The sequence below is a fragment of the Thunnus thynnus genome, chromosome 8 (genome assembly GCF_963924715.1).
Source record: "Thunnus thynnus chromosome 8, fThuThy2.1, whole genome shotgun sequence".
NCBI lineage: Eukaryota > Metazoa > Chordata > Actinopteri > Scombriformes > Scombridae > Thunnus > Thunnus thynnus.
The window spans coordinates 24,224,800-24,243,031 of NC_089524.1; the positions used below are offsets into that span (position 1 = coordinate 24,224,800).

Consider the following 18,232-nt stretch of genomic DNA (forward strand, 5'->3'; position numbering starts at 1 on the left):
CACTGACCAGAAACAAGCCAAGGCCGAGGAGATCCTGCTGCCAGCATCCGCTCCCGCATCCCGCATCCCCTCACCAGCCTCGGATGACAGTGTGCGCGGAGTTGCTGCGTCGCTGGTCCTCTCTCTCTCTCTCTCTCTCTCTCTCTCTCTCTCTCGCTCTCTCTCTCTCTCTCTCTCTCTCTCTCACTCTCTCTCTCCCTCCCTCTCCCTCCCTCTCCCGCACACACACATATACGCACACACACACACACACACCGGCTGCTGTGGACGACGTGTACAGAAACCCAAAAAAACCCCACTTCTCGCATCGTTTATGCGTTGACCACTGTGAACTGGTGTCCATTGTTCTGTTTGAATGACGCGTCTCCCTCTTTAGTTGCATCCAACATCTTTTTTTTTTTTTTGTGCACCATTAGATAGATGTGGTGAGCGTGGTGGGAGAGCGCGTGAGAGGGGTGGAGGAAGGCACATGAGGATCTTTGGAAGAGAGAGAGAGAGAGCGAGAGAGAGAGAGAGATGCAGCAGACCCAAAACTTGGATTCACCGGGAGGAGGCGGAGAGAACGCACCGAAAAGATTTTTTGCTCGACGCCACATGATGTTAAGGCAAATCATAGATAGAAGCATGTTGCTTGGCACAGGCTGTGATCTCAAATGTGCTATAAGAAGATACCAACACTCTTCATCCCCTGCGCCTGCACTCCATCCTCCCCCTTGTCTCCTCACAGTCAGCCGCACAGAGAAGTCCTGGACAGAGAGTTTAGAGAAGGAGAGGAGAGGGACCTCCACTAAGCAGTGATCTCAAAACCTGCACCTTGCTTGACTGAAGCACCTGTGTACAACAGCTTTTGCAGGAGCACCGAGCTACACCGAGCCATTAACCGGCAGGAACGGCTGTAGATTTCAATGTTGTAGTTCCGTGTATGTTTACAGGCGGACTGCGGGAGAAACGCGTAAAAGTGAAACGATTTAACAGAGATGGAGACGATCAAAGAGCAGCACGCAGCAGTAGCGGTGTGTGTGTGTCAGTGTGTGTGAGAGAGAGTGTGAGTGATGCTGTTGCCGCAGCCTCAGCAGCGCCAGGGAGAGCAGATGCTTCCCCGGAGCTCCTGCGGGTCACGTTGCTTTACGTGGTGCGACGTCTCCTTCCTCTCTGTGCGTAACGGAGCGCACGGTGGACACTCGTGTCAAATGTCAACCGTAGCACACAGTAAAAAAAATTAAAAAACTACTGTATTACGCGAAATAAGGCGAAATACAGACAGTCGAAGCTCACAGCGGGGTGTTAACGCTGCGTGAAACAAAACTATCCCTTGAAATTAACGTAGCCTAACTGTTTGCGTGCTGACGTCAGGCGCAGGGATAGATTATTCCAAATATGTTGTCCAATACGAGCGGGATTCACGGTTTCTAACACGTAGATGCTCGCTCGTGGGGTCTCAGCAAGACACATTTGTCACACAGGTCAACTTTATGACCGCTGATATCTTTATTTTGTCGCAGTATTTTTGAGAAGAAATAAAACATTTTGTCTTCAATATTTTGAATTTCCAAACCACAATTTCCTCTTGGTGTGTGTATTTCATTGCGTATTGCATGTGTGTGTTTTATTTAGATGGTGTGTGTGTGTGTGTGTGTGTGTGTGTGTGTGTGTGTGTGTGTGTGTGTGTGTGTGTGTGTGTGTTTGTGTGTGTATGTGCCCAAATGCCAGTTTAGCAGCACTGAGTGAAAGCTGGACCATGATTAAAAAATATATATAAATATATCTAAAGAGCAACAATTTTATTTATCACTTGGTACAATGATCATAATGATGAAGACTAACAGAGCAGCCAAAATTAAATAGGTCACAGCTTCTCTCAGGCTTCAATCTCCTCTCATAAATAACAATAAGCATTATTATTATTATTATTATTATTATTATTATTATTATTATTATTATTATTACTGCATTAAGATACTGTAGAGAGAAGACTGACACATGGAATTAAATACATTTATGGAATTCCTAGCAATAAGCTATTAAAACTGAACAAACATGTTTAAAGTTCAATATGTTGGGAAGCAAGATGAGGATGATTAAGACAAAGATTACATCTACTGATAAAAATAAGATCTCAAAAATAAGATTATCTGCTTGTATCTTGGATTATTTAGGTCATCTGTGCGCACTGAGCTGGAGATTTAAATTAGTAACCAGGTATTTGTGAGTCTGGGTCTTTAAATATGAGCATTATCCTATTATACCTTCACACTAGCCTGTATATACACACTGTAGAGCCTCGTAAACGAACGGTGTGGGCTTATTAAGGCCTGCATGTCCAGACAGCAATGAGAAGCGAGTTTGAGTTTGACTTAGAACATTTTAACAAAAGGACTGAACATCCAGAAAAGAAAGACCAAAATATTTGGCGTCTTCTAGAAACTCCTGATCTCAAAAAAACATGTTACAGCCCAATATGACCATCAAACATCTGAGCAGAGTTCATGACTATTCGAGCTAAACAGTGACACCTATTGGCTGGAAAGCAGCACTGGAGCTCAGGGCCTGTAAAGGGGTTTGGCTGGCCTAAATCCACAGCATATCCATAAACTGCATAAAACGGCACATAACCTCACAGCAGCAGATATAATACATATACAGCCTCCAAAATTGAGGCGACCGAATGTATTAAAACCCTCCAAAGCTGCAGATACAGTAACGGTGTAGCGATGGAGGAAGCAGCAGGCCTAATATTTGCTAATTCTAACTAAGAAATGCAGATGAAATTGGTCATTTTAGGAGGAGTGTATATACTAACTGATCATCAAATGCTCAATTAAAATCCCTATTGCATAATGCTTGTATTAAATAATAACACAGTAGGCCTACATGATGATGATGCGGGACAGACAACGTTTAATTCGTATAAATTTGTTGATGAAAACGTGATTCTCCCCTCATAAATAACGCACATACATATTACAACAGGAGAAGCAGGAGACAGTGTAATCTTTAAACCTGCAGTCATCCACTAACAGCAGGCTGTCAGTCTCTGACAAAGCAGGGAAATCATATATAGAATATACAGGATAATAATATAACTGGATGTTTTGCTTTTATAGAATAAATAAATAAATAAATAAAATAAAATAATAATAATAATGATAATAATAATAACGCGGGAGTTGTTGTGTTTTTTATGTGTTTTTGGCTCCAGATGAAGGACGTTCCTGTTTATGAGAAGTAGAAGAATACACGAGACACGAGCAGCTGTTGAATTCCTTAAAGGTTGTAAATCTGTATGAACAATGATTCACAAAGATTCTGTGTTTAAGTTAAAAACTGAAATTATAGTGAACTGATTCAGGCTGTTGCTCAGTTATATTGTGTAATTAAATTCTGGGTTATTAAAAAAAAACTGAATTAGTTATATTTTTATTTGTACGTCTTCATCTCATTATAATTTGGCGCTAATTTAACCTATTAATTAATAATTAGGTTATTCTGTATCGTAGATAAATAAATAACCTAATCAGATATTGGGTTTGGGAGGAGAGTATAACTAGATGATTCACTGGAAGTTGTAATATTTATTTTGCAGCAATAATAAATAAATAAATAACAGGCCTATACTGTACTTGAAATTGTTTCTTTAGAATTCAGCTTAGATTATATAAAAAACACATAATGTGTTAGAAATACACGAGTCTATGAAATACATTAGAAATAAGAATTTTAAGAATCTTCTGGACATTGAAAAGTCAGTAAAATGTCCAGTTTAGTTCCGAAACGCAAACGAGCTCATTTACTGAATAAAGAGCATCATGGTTCATTAACTGTGTTTCATCATTTACTGTAACTTACATTTGTTGTCGTTGTTTGATTTTTGCTTTGAGATGAAGCAGCACTGCTGTTGTCTTTTAAGACCTTCAAAATACATCGAATTTCTTTCCTTCTTGACCTTTTATTTATTTATTATCGCCACTAATAGAGAATAATGTTGAGTGTGTTCATTGCTATTAAATTGATGTGGCAAAAATACTTTCAAGAAATTCCTCAGTTTTTAAATTCCTGAAAAAAATTGTCTTCTAATATCTAAAATTTATATATATATATATTTTATGAAAACAAATAGTGTGAATGACTTTTTTTCTCAGACATAAATCACATCATTATTGAACTCTGACTATATTCAATATTGTGTCTTTTACACTGTGCTTACTGTTTATACTGTGTTTAACATATTTATTAGTTCATACATATCATGGTCACATACTGACCTGCTGCTTTACATTTTGTATATTGTTTTGTTTATTTTATATTTATCCCAGTTAAACATCTTTTTCTTCATGTTAATTACCCCTTTGGTCTATTAATCATTCTATGTGTATTTTTATATATCTTTACTATACATATGCATTTTTGCTACTGTCATCACTATCTTGTATGGTCTAAACTCTTCTTTGTCATACTGGTACTTATTGTGTGCAATGACAGTAAAGTTGTATCTATTTTCATATGTATTTGAATCAACCAGTTAACCATATAACCCCACATTCACACACACACACACACCACTCAGGCAGAAAATAATCCAATCCTAATTCTCCTTCAAACTGCATCATCCACCTTCTCCTGACATTCATTCATTTCTGTCAAATGTGTATGACTGTTATGTCATCATGCATGACCAGACTGAGCCCTGCTCGGTTCAATTGTTAATAACTGACCGATTCAAGTGGCCACTTCTGGGAATTGTAATGGCCACTCTTCAAAGAGGCTTGACCTGACATGAGGGACATCAGGTGTCAGAGGTCACACATGAAAACCAACAAGGAGCAAATATTTGTCCTTCCCTCTGTCATGCCCCCATATTAGCAGCTTATAGAAGTTAATTGTTATAAGTTGTTTTGGGATGTTGGAGGTTCCTTGTACACGCAGGTGCTATTACAAAGCTTTTAAACACTCAAATCCAAATAAATATAGATTAATATTAACTTATGTGAGCTATTAGCAAAATTCCACAAAGGTGAATTATTGAAATAAGTATGATTCTACACCTTGATATCCTAATATCTGGGAAAGATGCTCGGAAAATTCAAATTTGTGTAATTTCATCTTGATTACTGTCAGAAGAAAAAATAAAGCAACATTTTGGGTGCCTGCTGAAACTCGCAGAGTTCTCTCTCATCTGTTGCCATAATATATTTATGCTACTGGTGCAACATTATAGATCTGTTTATGTTTACAAGAATGTAAAGTCCTATTGGTATTCTTGGTCACTACATGCTGCTTCAGCTGCAACCGACATAGCAGAGATATGAGAGAATCCTTCACTGATATAAAATGCTTAAACTATACTAGACAGTTTATAAAAATGGCAACAAATACTACAATAAATACATTGTTTTCTCATTACCTCAATAGTAATTTTACTCCCCAAAAAACAGCACTTTAGGGAGTCACTTCTCAAACAAGCCAGTTAGGAGAATCTGAGTCAAATCAAATCTTAATGGTCAGCCTTCCAGTAACAGTGTGACAGGCACTTACAGCTTCATGCATTAAGCTGGCAAGACCCTGCAGAACACAGTATGGATGAAGTATACTGCAGATGCACTCAGCAGAAATGACCAATTGGCTTAATGCAAAGGCTTTCAAGGGAGCAGCACCTCACTGCATCAATAAGGAATCAGGCAAATTTTAAGTAAGATCAGAAAGACACTCAAACCTTCAGAGTAATGAAGTATGTAGAAGATCTTGGGCCATACAGTTTTTAGGCCTACAGGTGGAATACAGAGGCAAACTGCAGGTGTCATGTGTGTCTATCATCACTCCAACATCAAGACAGATGCAGAAGAGACTCGTTTGTTCATCCAAAATGAATGAAAACAGAAGGTATTTGAAGAAATTGACCAAGTTGCCAGTTATAAACCACACTGTGCTTTCAATCACACACAAAAAAAATGTGAGATGGATGACAAAAATTAATTAAATAGTATCATTCACCATCAAGAAATCTAGAAAACTCATCAACTTACATTGTAGCAGCTTCTTCTGATGCTCGGGGGAGAGAGGAAGAGGAAGAGATGTTGGTTCATTCCCCGCCATGTGAAAACAGACTGGTTTCTTGCTGCTTTCCTGGTTTAATTGGAAACAGGCTGAAGTTTATGCTAATGAGCGCTGACATCAGTCTTAACAGCCTCCACTCCATAAAGGAGAGGAGCAAAGGGCCAAAGTCGCGCCTCTTTTCCCAGGCAATTCCGCCGGTCAAGTTCAAGCGCAGCGCCAGTGCGCACGATTGTCATTCAAAACACGTTAATGCACGGAGCAAATGCATTGGGGGAGGATCGACTGTAGGCCTCCAAACCCATGCAGTTTAAAATGTGAACTTGGTGGATCAATTATAAGCTATTAATTTCCCAAATCTCAATAAAAAACACTTCACTGACACGGCTTTCTGTAGAAATTACGAGAGAATACATGAGAACTGTCCTCGCGTGTTCACCTATGTTTAAGACTGTCCACTAAAAATGAAAATATTTGGAGTGAAATAGATTTTCAGCTTGGACTTAAGATAAATGAATATGTAAAGATATGTAGCCTGTATATTCGTTTCAAAACTGTAAAATGATTTCCAATCAGGTGTTCTTTCTTTCTGAAAAATAATAATAAAGTGGCATTGCAAATTCAGTACTGGTGAGAAGCTTTTTTACACTTCAGTGCGGCCTGTTATCAAAAAATCTTCTCCTGTAAGCAGACAAAATATGAAGAACGTCCATTTTTTTAAATAGAGTATAACGATGATATGACTCCAGGTAAAGCCATCATCTCCTGTAGATTATTAAATCTAAATCAGTCACAGATATTTAAATGAAAATTGATTATTTAGATATTCTAAGATCTGGGACAAATGAGTAAGAGATTCCAGAAATGTGTGAAAGAATCTGCAAGTAAATGTCAGGAATATGGCTCTAATATTTTGTCATTTTAGTGTAGATGACAGTTTACGCAAATACATCCTCATTTGACACAGAGAGTACAATACAGAGTACAATATACATTATCTAAGTTGTATGTGTGTGTGTGTGTGTGTGTGTGTGTGTGTGTGTGTGTGTGTGTGTGTGTGTGCATGTATAGTGCCCAACCGTGCATGCTGGCCAGTCGACCATCAATGGGATCATCTATGCTACCAGCAACGCAAGCACTGTGACACAGAATTACCAGCGTACATTTGCGTAATTACAGTATAAGCGTGCAATGATTCATGTCGTCCAAATCCAGAATCTGTGTGAGGACAAGCCAAAGTAACAGCTTAACATCTCACAGCAAAACCAGGCTGAGCTAATTCTCCTCTGTCTGAATCTGAAAACAGATAAAAAAATTTAAAAAAACAGATGAGCCACATACAGTCAGTGAATATGCAGATATGAGGCTTAAAGGCTGCATTTGTATATAAGACACAAAGGGGTAAAAGGTATAGTTTTAGTGTGTGTGTGTGTGTGTGTGTGTGTGTGTGTGTGCATCTTCTGCAAAGGACATTTTGGTTTATTTTAGAAATTCACAGCTCTAATAGCTCAATTGAGTAAGTAAGAGAACTCTATCTGCAGATGTAGCATCACCACAAAAAAAATGTAAATCTCAAAACTAAGTGTAGAAAAAAAATTAAATAGTCTGATCTGTATTTGTCCTTCTGTTAAGGTCTTTCCATGCGCAGCTACAGGTTTTAATATGGCTTGAATCAACACAAAATGAGACTTTACTATTGTGGTTATTGCATTTTTTACAGTAGAAACTTGGAGTGTATCTACACACAGTCTAGTAAACACTTACCTTGAATTGAAAGTAATTAGTGATACATCTAGCCTAAACACATTATTGACACATGCTATTTGCTTGGTTAGAAAGAAAAAAAAGAGATGCATCCATCTGGCATCACCATATCTGACATGTATCATTCTTGGGTTGACTGTGTACAGTGCAGACATTGAGGAGAGATCAAGTGTTTACAGGCCCTTTCTTACAACCTTCCTTATGATATATGTCTGTGTCTGGTAATTCACAGTCATGAGTCTCACTCCTCTTTTAAGTAAATCCCTGTGACAAAGCAGATCTGGGCCTCCATAGCAGGTTCCCACAGCTCTCCCCCACACTGCAGAGGAGGCAGCAGTTAGGAAAGAGACAAAAAGGGAAAAGAGCGGGGAAAATGAAGGGAGACGAGAGAGAGAGAGAGAGGGTGGGGGGAGAAGGAACGACAGTGGTGGGTGTTTCCTTTGACGGGGCACCATTGCAACATTTGCATATATTCAAATCATCTGATGAATACCATGCATGGGGGCAAACAAAGACGAACCAATGGGAGGGCCGCCTTCCCTGCTGCGGGCTCAGAAGCAGCCGCCGGTATCCCAGCAGCACCCTGGGAGAGACACAGAGAAGTGGTGTGGGAACCGAGAGGCCCCCCGAGCTGAGCGGAGGGAGGGGAGCCACTTGTAGCCTGTGGTGAATTAGCATTTTATTTGTGTCCATTTTCTTCAGTAATTTCTGCCCTGCCACTTCAGCCACAGATGGCTAACATGGCTGAGGGATTAGCATTTGTGTCAAAGATGATAATGATGGAAGTGTTTTTCCACCCAGACACAGACATTTCTTCTCACAGTGTGACTGACATTTTAATGTCTGAGATGTTGGGGCGAACGTACAGAATGTTTTAGTCATTTTAGTGTATTTTTATCTGTTTGGGACCAATGGCAAATTTTGGCATTAAAAAAGAACACGTTAGATGATGTTAGAATGATGTTATGGCAATAAAATACAACACATCTTGCTCTATATTGCACAAAAGAGGCCATACATGCTTTAGTTCATCATATCAGTCCATACTTACTGTGTATATTTTATCTTCAGCAGCAGCAGAAGTTGCAAAGGTGAAATTCTAATCAAAACACGATCTCTCCATTTCCCCCCTGCTCAGAATCTCATAAACTAATTGCCTCACCGGACTGCAGTTGCATCAACAGGACTCACAGATATCAAACAACCACCACAGAGTTTCATATTGAGCTGAACAATTAATTTCATGTGATTTATGTTTACAGATGCCTGCCCGGTGGTGCATAGATGGCCACCAGAGATGCCGTTGCTTCATCGCACAAAGCTCCATTTGATCAAATTCACAGCTCTCATTGAAACGTCATGCTCTTGTGCGCAAATTCACGGGGCAAAGGATCAGACACATCTTCAGCAGAAGGGGTGCCACCAATTAGCAGAAAGTGGGAATTCAATCAACTTGGCAGACCACCCAAATAACATGAACACACATGCTAAACACAGATTTGAATGCCGTGAATGGTTTTAGTAAAAGATCTTTGGAGGGCGTGCTGCTGGAAACACTTTGCACTGTTGGAGGCATACGGGCCTCCGCTTTACAGAGGATGAGCTGATATTATAATGCATGTACAGGCCAGTGTGTGTGTGTGTGTGTGTGTGTGTGTGCATGGACAATAACAATCATTCTCATCCTGAGTGACCACGCGAACCACACATGGAGGATGCACCCAGAGCTGTTGTCCTTGTGCCCACAGTACGTCCCAAACACCTCATGGCTTATAATAATCTGTGGCTCAGAGAATATACCACATAATGCATCAATAAATTACAGAGATATGAACTTTGTCTGCAGGCTTAAAGATAACCATGCTGATATTATAAGGCGTTTCCTTATTTGTATCCATCTAAATGGAAAAACACTGCTTAAGTACATGAGTACATCAGTACTCTCCCCCTCCCTCTATTTTGGTGTCTGTGTGTTTAATGCCAAAGTAGAGAGTAAGAGGAGCATATCTGAGACTTTAAGCCTCACAATTTGCATAATGTTTGTTTTTATCCAATGAAATGTTAAAGATACATGATGGTGGAGGCATGAAACATGGAGATTATCATTAGGAGGATCTAACAGAGGCGTTCAGGGGTATTGAGGAAGAACAAGGAACTAAGACGGATAAAATTTTACATTTTAATTAGAGATGAGGAGTGGGAGCATGTTGGTAAATTAAATCTGCTGCATGTGGCTTCCTTTTTTACATATTTAGTATTTTTCCATTTTCTCTTAGAACAGAATGTCTTTATTAAGCACAGGTGTGCTCATTATTTTTCATCCATATTTTGAATGTCCAACAGTGATGTTATGAAATAATAACATATTTGAATAATATTTTCAATAATATACATATTTTTTTGTTAAAGCCAATATGAATGATTGCTCTTCTTCCTCTGTGGCTGCTCTGGTGCCTTCATGAACAAGTATGAAGTACTGCTGTGCGTGAGTGATGTCACTCATTGTTGTGCTCATTTACGAGATGTCCAAATGTCTAATAAAGATGTTTAAATGTTTTCGGTAAAGTTGTTAAACCTCAAATAGCGTGGCCAAAGTACTTTCACTGCGCCACTTGATTTGTAAAATACAAAAACAACGTCCTAAAGACCAACATTGTTAATATTCTCAATCAAAAGCAAGTTACACAGGCACAAAGTTGTTAGAGAAGAAAAACTATTATATACTTCAGTAAAAGTTGATTAGCAGTAAGTTTCAAATGTAACACAAATCAATTTGAGGTCTCTATTGGAAAAGTTAAAGTCTCCCTCCACTCAAAGATGTATATTTCTTCTTGTACCTACAGTTGGATGTTTGAGCTTCGCTGTGCAGAATGATGTTTGTGCAGAGTTTGACAATACAAGGCTGTTTTCACATTCATCTGCTGAAAGTGGAAAGTTTCTCTGTGCTCACTGAAAATCTGATTTTAAGGGGCGGGCCTATGAGCATGACTTTTGACATCATAACTAGTTTGGAGCCAATCCTGCTCCAATGTTCAACTTAGACAGGTGTGATGTGGAAACTTGAAGCCTCCAGTACACAAACGCTGAGAATGGACTTTACAGTGAAGTAGGAGACATCTTGTGCCCAGCAGCAAAACTTTGGAAATGAAAAGTATTTGCATATTCAGAGTTTCTAAATTTTTTATGAGGGAGAAGGAGTAGATGTCATTTTAAGATTATAACAAGATAATTGAACTTTTGGGGGGGGGGAAATATCAGACAAAATTATTATTCAAAATAGAGTATTTTATATACATCATAAAACATGTCTGGAGGGGATCTTTAAATTATCAGGCCTATGTGTTACCCTGAAAGCAGGTGGTTCAGGTGTTTCTTTCTTACTGCGTCATATGGTGCAGTTTAACAGTTCATCTAGCGTTGTGTTTTCAAAGTGAAATAAACCAGTTTGTCATTAAGAGAAGCATTAAATAAAACAGTCAAGTGAAACATGAGTAACTCAAAAATGTACTTAAAGGTCCTCTCCAGACATGTTTTAGGACATATAAAAATATACTACTTTGAATAATATTTTGTGTCTGATGTGGTTTTTCCTCAAAAAATTCAATCACCTAATTAGAAATTCTTAAAATGACATCTCCCCCTTCTCCCTCATTAAAAATCAGAAGAAAAAACAGAATCTGTAAATATTATTTATTTCAAAAGTTTAACTGCTGGACACAAGATGTCTCCTACATCACTGTAAAGTCAATTCTCAGTGTATATCATGGACATATTAAAAGATCTTATAATACATCCATGCGACTGCCCCAGACAAGGCTGGAAGGCAAGGTGCTTGCCTGTGGAAGGAGGGTGCAGAGGCTTTAGAGGACAGCCCGTCTGCAGGGCTTTTACTTTGCTGAGCATCACAGGAGAGAGGAGGAGGAGGGCCATCTACAACAACATGGAGGCTGCTGAGAAAGCCTCCAGGTGGCTCTGGATCAAGAGAGCGGATCCATGGGAGAATGCTACTAGGGCACAAGCTGAGGCTTGATGAACCTCAGCTGGGTCGCCTGAGTGAGGCTGTCTGATGTTTGAAAGACCCGAAACACCCAGTGACCTCAGGATACATCACTGACGATGTGCCCTTGCTTAGCATCAAACAGATGTATCATTACAACATGGTGTATGTGCACTAGAGATGTCAAGTTTCCACATCATACTTGTGTAAATTGAATATTGAACCAGGATTGGCTTCCAAACCAGTTGTGATGTCACAAATCATGTTCATAAGCCCACCCCTTAAACTCGATTTTTAGGTGAACACAGAGAAACTTTCCCCCTCCAGCAGATGAACGTGAAAACAGTATTTTAGTGTCAAACTCTGCCCATACATCATTCTGCACAGTGAAGTTCAAACATCCAACTGAAGTTACAAAATGAAAAACACATTTTTGAATGGAAAGGCACTTCAATAACAGTACAGTAGTTCACTCACGCTAATGAAGGTACTGAGTTGTAGAAGTTATAGCGGTTGATGTCGAAGTTACAACTTACGCAGCTTTCAAGGAGAACCTGAAGGCAACGCGTACATCCGGGACCTGCAGTTAGTTTCACATGTCGGTGGGTTCAGCTGTCAGGACTCTGCTGCATGTGAAGAAGCTACGGCAGCTTGTCTGTACAACTACACCTTTCAGAAGAAGACATGGTAACTCAAGTCACATCCTGTATTTTTGGCATTTTATTACCAGTCTTATCAGCGTGCTGTAAAGTTCGCTAGCATGCTCTTTTTGCTAATATCGGTCACTATGAGACTACTAGTTGCTAATGCTAACTAGCTAGCTCAGGTTTTGCAGCAGGACCGACAGCTGCTGAAGTTTGGCTAAATTTAGCACGATAGCCATTTGCTAACTTTCATTCATTTTGCAGTGGCTTTCAACACACTCTATGTTTAACCTTTTTGAACTGTATCTCTTGCTGCTGTTAGCTGTTTAGCATGGTATGTGACTTAGCTTCCGCAGCCTGTGATATGTGAACTAATTCAACTACCTTTGAATGACCTCTTCTTGAAGCTTTCTGGGGTCTTGTATGCTGAGTCTACAGAAAATACTGTCTTGGTTGTCACGGTTGTAGGGAGAGCGCTCCTACTCTCAATATCTGATACTTAGACACATGTGATGTTAGCTCTTCATTTTCATGCACAGAGATGAAGTTTCAGAGTTGGATCTAATGCTTTAACGTGTGTGTGTGTTTGTCCTGCAGGCGTTGATGGGAATTCAGCTGGTGGTCAGTTTGCTGGCTGCCAGCATTATGCAGAGGATGGCTCCACATTACTCATTTGCACGCTGGCTCCTTTGTAATGGCAGGTACTGTCACCCACTTCTGTCAGGTAATAATACACATTTAGCGTGCTGTGCACTGTTTGAAGACATGTGCCTGTTGTTCCTTCCAGTCTGTTCCGGTTCAAACACCCGTCAGAAGGAGAGCTGTGTGCGCTGGCAGGGAAGCAGATGCCCAAACAGAACAGGAGAGACAGGTGGGAATCAGGGGGGAAGGGTCACTAACACTGCAGGAAAGAGTCATGTCGTAGCAGTAGTTAGATAATACTGTATATAATTTACATATATTTGCACTCTCTGGAGTGAATGTGTTATTTCTGAGCAAAATGTTGACTACTGCAGTTTAAAAATCATTGGACTGTAATACTCAGAAGTATATTTGTGTTGTGTGTTGACGTGTTATTTTCTAGGAGACAGAACGGGGAGAGCAAGCCTCTCACTGTGCCCAAAGACATCGACCTTCACCTGGATCAAGCTCCAATCAACGCCATGGATGCCCTTGGTAAAACAAACACTGCTCTATCTACACAACTGTAACATTGTGAAAGTACAAACACTGCTCAAGCTCAGCTGTTGACGCACAAGTAATATTTTTTTCCTCTTGTGTCCGCTCTCAGTGCTGCGGTTTTTCCTGGAGTACCAGTGGCTGGTAGATTTTGCAGTCTATGCGTCTGGTGTCTTCCTCTTCACCGAGTGTTACTACAGTGTGGTGGATGCCAGCAAAGAAGTTAATATTGGAGCCATCTGGTGTGTCTTGACCGTTCTCTTCAGTCTGTATCCTTCTAACTGTAAAGTCTGTATTGATTGAATATTCCTAAAAAACATAATCAAATCCCAAAGGTTATGGAGGGTCTAGTCACAGTTACAAAATTGTAACATCCTATTATCATTATGTAGGCCTAGTGGTAAAAAAAATCTATTAAAAAATAAATTTGATATTTTAAAGATAAGATAAAATAGTGTCACTAAAAAGATGGAGACTCTTGGACTGGACTAATGAATGCATTAAGTTTTCCATTTCAGTTGTTTTCATTTAACCTGCAACCCTCAGAAAGACCCTTCACACTCTGATGAGCCACTACTTTCGCTCCGAAGAGGGCGGCGAGCGCTCGGTGTGCCTCGCCTTTGGCTTTCTGTCTCTGCTGGTGGCCATGCTGGTGCTGGTGGTCAGAGAGGACTACCTGGAGTTTGGCTTGGAGTCTGGGTTTTCCAACCTCTTCGACAACATGGAGATCTTTGCCAAACAGCATGGCTATGCTGAGTGGTCGTAAGTATCCGTCTTCATAGTGCTTTGTTGTGTAAAAGGAAAAGGTTAATTTACAACGAATTGATTTTGTATTTGACTCATTTCAGAATCCCAGTGACCAAGCTGACAGTGAAGCTCGGTCTGGCTGCTCTCTGCGCTTACATCGGTTCTCTCCTGGCCTTCCCCGGACTGCGACTTGCTCAGACTCATCTCGATGCGGTACAGATGAACTCAGGTCGTCCATTCATCCAGTAAGAGCTGATACATTTACACGGCAGAAAACAATGTACATTAGTCCATATGTTATTATTAAAAACATAACATCAGCAGTGATTGGCTCGCTCAGATGTCCTTATTGTTTCCTGCAGGATTCTGCTGCACATGAGTTTCCTTTCTCCAGTAATTGTTTTGGTTCTGTGGGTGAAACCTATTGCAAGGGACTTCCTGGCAAACGCACCCATGGGAAAGACCTCTGTCACACTGTAAGTGCACATACTGGATTTGCTCGTTTTATGAAATATCTGTCACGAAACGATGGGTCCTGATTTTTGCTGATCTTCTGATAATCTTGCTCTTGCAGAGTACCCAGTGCAGTATTTGACAGCGTGCGTCTTTGGATCATCGTGCTTCTGTGCGTGCTGCGGCTCGCACTGACCCGCTACCACATGCAGGCCTACCTCAACCTGGCTCAGAAGTGGGTGGAGCAGATGAAGAAGGAGGCAGGACGTATCGCTGCCATTGACATTCAGAGAAAGGTCAGATACACTATTTGTTTTATATATCATACAGTGATTTTTATTTTCCTCCTTTTGTGCCATAAATAACTAAAAACAGAAGAGTTGAAGTTCTGTTCAACCTTTTTTGAATTCAGAAAATTTTCAGAAGCTTTTCTTGACAATAGCAGAGCAAAAACTCTACAACTGCAGGTGGAGAGTAAAGTTCATGTAACGTGTTGTTTTTCAGGTCACACGTGTGTTTTGCTACCTGACTGTAGTTACTCTCCAATATCTGATTCCTATTCTGCTCGTCCTCTTCTCCACACTGGCCCTCAAGGCACTCGGTAAGTAGAACACCTTCACAACCACCTTCACAACCACTGCGGTAAAAGAAAAATCCACAAAACAAACATTTAATTCATGATGATTAACTTTATCAGGATTTGAACCCTGAATCTTTATTTGTCCAAATGTAGATATCCTAATGTCATATTTGAGCTATTTGACAGTACAGTTACATTAAAAAATAATCTATCTAGAATATATGTATTATATATCAAGGTTTAGTGTGAGTCATTCATAACAATCTTTTAAAAGCCTGTCTTCTTAGTTTTTCCTCCAAGTTCACTGGTGAATATAAATATTGACTAAAGCTGAAACGATTAGTCGATAAGTCAATGGAGAGAAAATGGATCCCCAACTATTTTTGATAATTGATTAATAACTTTGAGTCATTTTGAAAGAAAAAAATCCCCAAATTCTCTTGTTCCAGCTTCTTAAATGTGAATATTTTCTGGTTTCTCATAGAAAACTGCATATCTTTGGGTTATGGTTGTCACTTGGGACAAAACATGACATTTCAGGTTGTATCTTGGGCTTTTTGGGAAATAGAGATTACTAAAGTAAAACACAGAACTCCCGCACACTGTCCTCTTCACTTGCAATTAAAGAAGATTTATTGGGAACAACGTTTCAGTACACAGACCTTCATCAGGTTATTTTACAAGACAAAAGGAGAGACCATCTTAAATACATTGGTTGACCCATGTGGACCAATCAGAGCACACTACAGACTGACATCACTCATTGAATAAAGCTTTATCACATCATGGCACCATATACATAAACAGGGATTGACATTCTTCACCATTTTCTGTCATTTTATAGACCAAACGACTAATCGATTAATCAAGAAAACAATTAACAGATTAATGGATAATGAAAATAATTGTTAGTTGCAGCCCTAATACTGACTGATCTTTTCTGAACTTCCAGGGGACTTCTCCTGGGGGGCGGGCGCAGAGGAGACCCCCGGAGTGACACCAGCGTTGCTGGTGCCCACAGCGGCACCCGTGTTGCCCGGCAGTCTGGATGAAGATGAGGAGGGGATGGAGGATATGGAGGAGGACATCCAGGCCACAGTAGCCCACCTGTCAGAGACCTTCACAGCACTGCGGTCCGTCCTCACTCCGCTCTTCTTCCGAGGCTTCTTCGCCTTCCTCACCTGGTGGGTGGCTGCCTGCCAGGTGATCAGCTCTCTGTTTGGCATCTACTTCCACCAGTACCTCATGAACAACTAACTGAGGAGTGCGCTGGGGCTGCACAGGACGCATTCAGACAACTGAGCTGAGATTTCATTAAAACACACAACTGCAGACAGAGTGCCCCACCAGAAGTTTTGATAAAGGTGTGTTGAGAGCGGACAGTTGATGGGCACTGTCTGTTGCAATATTGGCCACCTTATGGCTGTTAGTGACCAGCAGGCTTCTGGTATCAATAACACACATGTACAGAGACAACAGGTCATCTTCCACCTACTTCAGCAGAACCTTTTTTTCTGCAACCTTTCAAATGTATCTATACCAGTGTTACCTGAATAGTTCTTCATAGAACATTGTTAAATGCTGCAGTTAAGATGTTTAATTCATACCAGGATAGTACTAGTATTATTATTAGTACTTTATCCCTGTGTTGATAAGACTTTTTATTTTTGAAAGGGACTCTTTGTCACCCTTAAGGAACCGATTCAAGAGTGCTAAATGTTTTGTTTGTTTTTTTGTTTGTTTTTTTCAGTTTTTCTGCTGTAACATTTTGATTGAAAGGAAGTCGTGAAGCTCAGATCCAGCCAACTGACTGTGAATCATTCACAGCTGTGTTTGTGGCAGTGTACTAGTGTCTGAAAGCTGTCGTTATTATCAGAAAGAGTTTCCGTCAGAATTCCTAAGTGCCTGGGAGCTCAGGGATTTTGAATAAATTTTAAAGTCTCCCTTCTCCCTTTTTTTTTTTTTTTTTGTGTGTGTGTATGTGGAACGAGGATTGGTCTCACTCTGTTAAATAGATGAAGTTAACGCTCCAAACACTTCTGTTTTGTTTTTTGTTTTTTTTTAAATTTCCAAACACTATTCACTGGCAACGTTTTTAGTTGCAGTGTCTTAATTTGCAACATGCGTTTTTAGTTTTTTGCTGTCTTATCGCCAATCAGTAATATACATGTATGATCAATCAAAGCCTAATCAGTCTTGCGTGAGTGTATTTTATTTATTTATTTATGATGCATTGCCTCAAATAACTTTTGTTATTTAGAAATGATACAGATGCTGTAAACTGTACATTTCTGTACTTTTAGATTTTTGTGTGTTTTGTTTTATTTGTTTGTTTTTAGGTAGCGTATTTGAAATGAATGCTCTGATATAATACTGTGAAGTTAACATGAAAATGTTGCTTTTTGAGATTTTCTGAATGCATGGTGTGCAAACTTTTGGCTGTAACCTGAACGTTTTTGTTTATGTGGCTTAATAAAATATGTATTATTTTCAGTCTCATGTCATTTTAAAGTTCCCAGTTCCTTCAGTTTTTCTGCCGAGGAGTGTGGGAGATACCATCGATAAAACAATTTCTTTTAGAAATCGGTGCTCCAATTGACAAAAGACATTGTGCATGACAATAGTGTCTCGCCGCTGTGCTGAGTCCTGAACTCTGACCCCAACCTCCTGAAAAGATCATTCTTTAATCACTGATAATTACTATGAACCTGGTGCCCCTCAAGAGTCTGGGAAGAAATATACGTGCTCAACTTGGCTACAGGAAGTGTTGTATTATTTGGACTTCCTCCAATTTATTTCATTTAAACTGCACAAAACATC

General features: G+C 39.8%; 1 protein-coding gene and 1 long non-coding RNA gene across 2 annotated transcripts in view; one reads left to right on the plus strand and one right to left on the minus strand.

Annotated features, from left to right (window-relative positions):
* LOC137188010 (uncharacterized) overlaps positions 1-279 on the minus strand; it is a 38,859-nt gene extending 38,580 nt beyond the window's left edge. The window contains exon 1 of the long non-coding RNA XR_010929315.1: positions 1-279. This exon is cut by the window's left edge and continues 247 nt beyond it. This is a non-coding gene — a long non-coding RNA (uncharacterized lncRNA).
* Positions 280-12,371: 12,092 nt separating this feature from the next.
* Positions 12,372-17,905, plus strand: tmem161a (transmembrane protein 161A). Its single transcript, XM_067597340.1, has 11 exons — positions 12,372-12,496; positions 13,051-13,154; positions 13,241-13,324; positions 13,538-13,629; positions 13,745-13,901; positions 14,179-14,394; positions 14,481-14,624; positions 14,742-14,855; positions 14,954-15,128; positions 15,337-15,433; positions 16,365-17,905. Exons 1-11 carry the CDS (start codon positions 12,494-12,496, stop codon positions 16,667-16,669), a joined length of 1,491 nt encoding a protein of 496 aa, XP_067453441.1. The 5' UTR covers positions 12,372-12,493; the 3' UTR covers positions 16,670-17,905.
* The last annotated feature ends 327 nt before the right edge of the window (positions 17,906-18,232 follow it).